This window comes from Pyrus communis, chromosome 11 (genome assembly GCF_963583255.1).
Source record: "Pyrus communis chromosome 11, drPyrComm1.1, whole genome shotgun sequence".
NCBI lineage: Eukaryota > Viridiplantae > Streptophyta > Magnoliopsida > Rosales > Rosaceae > Pyrus > Pyrus communis.
In genome coordinates, this window is record NC_084813.1 from 13,020,889 (window position 1) to 13,022,157 (window position 1,269).

A 1,269-nucleotide genomic window follows, 5' to 3' on the forward strand; every position below is an offset into this window, starting at 1 on the left:
TGTCGAAATGGTGCAACTTGGGTTGGGCCAACTTGAATCTGACCAAACCTTAACCTTAACCCAATCTTTCTTGGAGTTAAGTTGGGTTGAGGTTGTGTGCGCAAGAATCTCTAACTTTTTATATATATACAGAAAAAAAAATGCATTAGAACGAGAAACCACGCTGACAATCACTACCTAAAGAGTCAAAAATGAAGGTGGGATGAACAAAATTAGGAATACAATACTCCCAAAAATGGCTATTACTACTAATAAGCCCCTACTTAGCAAAGACATCCGCTAGAAAATTAGCTTCCTTGAAGGTATACTTCCACATCATTGATGAACAAGCTGAAGCGAACCATTGAATGTCATCAATGCAAGTGCAAATATTCCATGGAGGTTCGACCGTCCATTGAAGCGCCCCAATATAAGCTTGGAATCTCCTCCAATAAGAACCTTGTTGAAGCCTTTCCTCTTGATATATGTGAAACCCTCCTTTAAAGCTCTAGCCTCTACTTCATTGATTGTTGCACCATTCAAATTAAAGTCCCCTACTCCAATAACAAATCCATCTTCATTTGGAACCACAAAACAAGCACCAGCCTTGTCATCGCTAGCAGATCCATTGAAGTTAAGCTTGATAAAACCTTTGTTCGGGGTATGCCACTTAATGATGGGGTAATTATCAAGGTTCCTAATAGAAATCGCCCTAAAGTTAGCTTTGAAAAACTCTTGACCAACGCTCGAAGCAATGATATGTATCCTCTCAGGACATGGAGTCCCTTGACGAAAAATTACATTGTATCGATCATTCCAGATTTGCCAACAGATGGTGAGAAATTTACTTAAATCACTTAACTCATTCATATCCGAGTAAGATAAGCTATCTAACAACTCGTTAAAACTAATTCCCGCATTTGAACTAATATTTGAGGTTGGAAAAAGATTCCAAACTAAACACGCATGGTTACACAAAAGAAATAAGTGAGTTTGATCCTCAACAGCAGTTTTGCAGATAGGACAATATATAGGGATATCCTTATTGAATTTGTTCATCTGCTTCCTAGTATTAAGCCTACATGATCAACAACCAAACAAACATCTTGACTTCAGAAGTAATAGCTAGCTTCCACATTTTATTCAGGACCTTTTGTTTGACCTAGTTGTGTAGATTGTTGTTTTGAATCCACGTTGCGCTCTTAATAGAAAAATCACCATTATGAGATAGACCTCAAACCATTTTATCATCCGTGCTACTATGGGGAATAGTTACATTGTAGGTTTTCT

The 1,269-nt window shown here is 37.7% G+C and overlaps 1 protein-coding gene across 1 annotated transcript; it reads right to left on the minus strand.

Annotated features, from left to right (window-relative positions):
* Window positions 1-315: 315 nt before the first annotated feature.
* Window positions 316-849, minus strand: LOC137709027 (uncharacterized). The gene has a single exon (XM_068448174.1). The coding sequence runs from the start codon at window positions 847-849 to the stop codon at window positions 316-318; it is 534 nt and encodes a 177-aa protein (XP_068304275.1).
* Between the last annotated feature and the right edge of the window lie 420 nt (window positions 850-1,269).

Excerpts from the sequence above, each read along its gene's own strand:
- LOC137709027 (XM_068448174.1), bottom strand. The coding sequence starts at position 849 with ATGAATGAGTTAAGTGATTTAAGTAAATTTCTCACCATCTGTTGGCAA.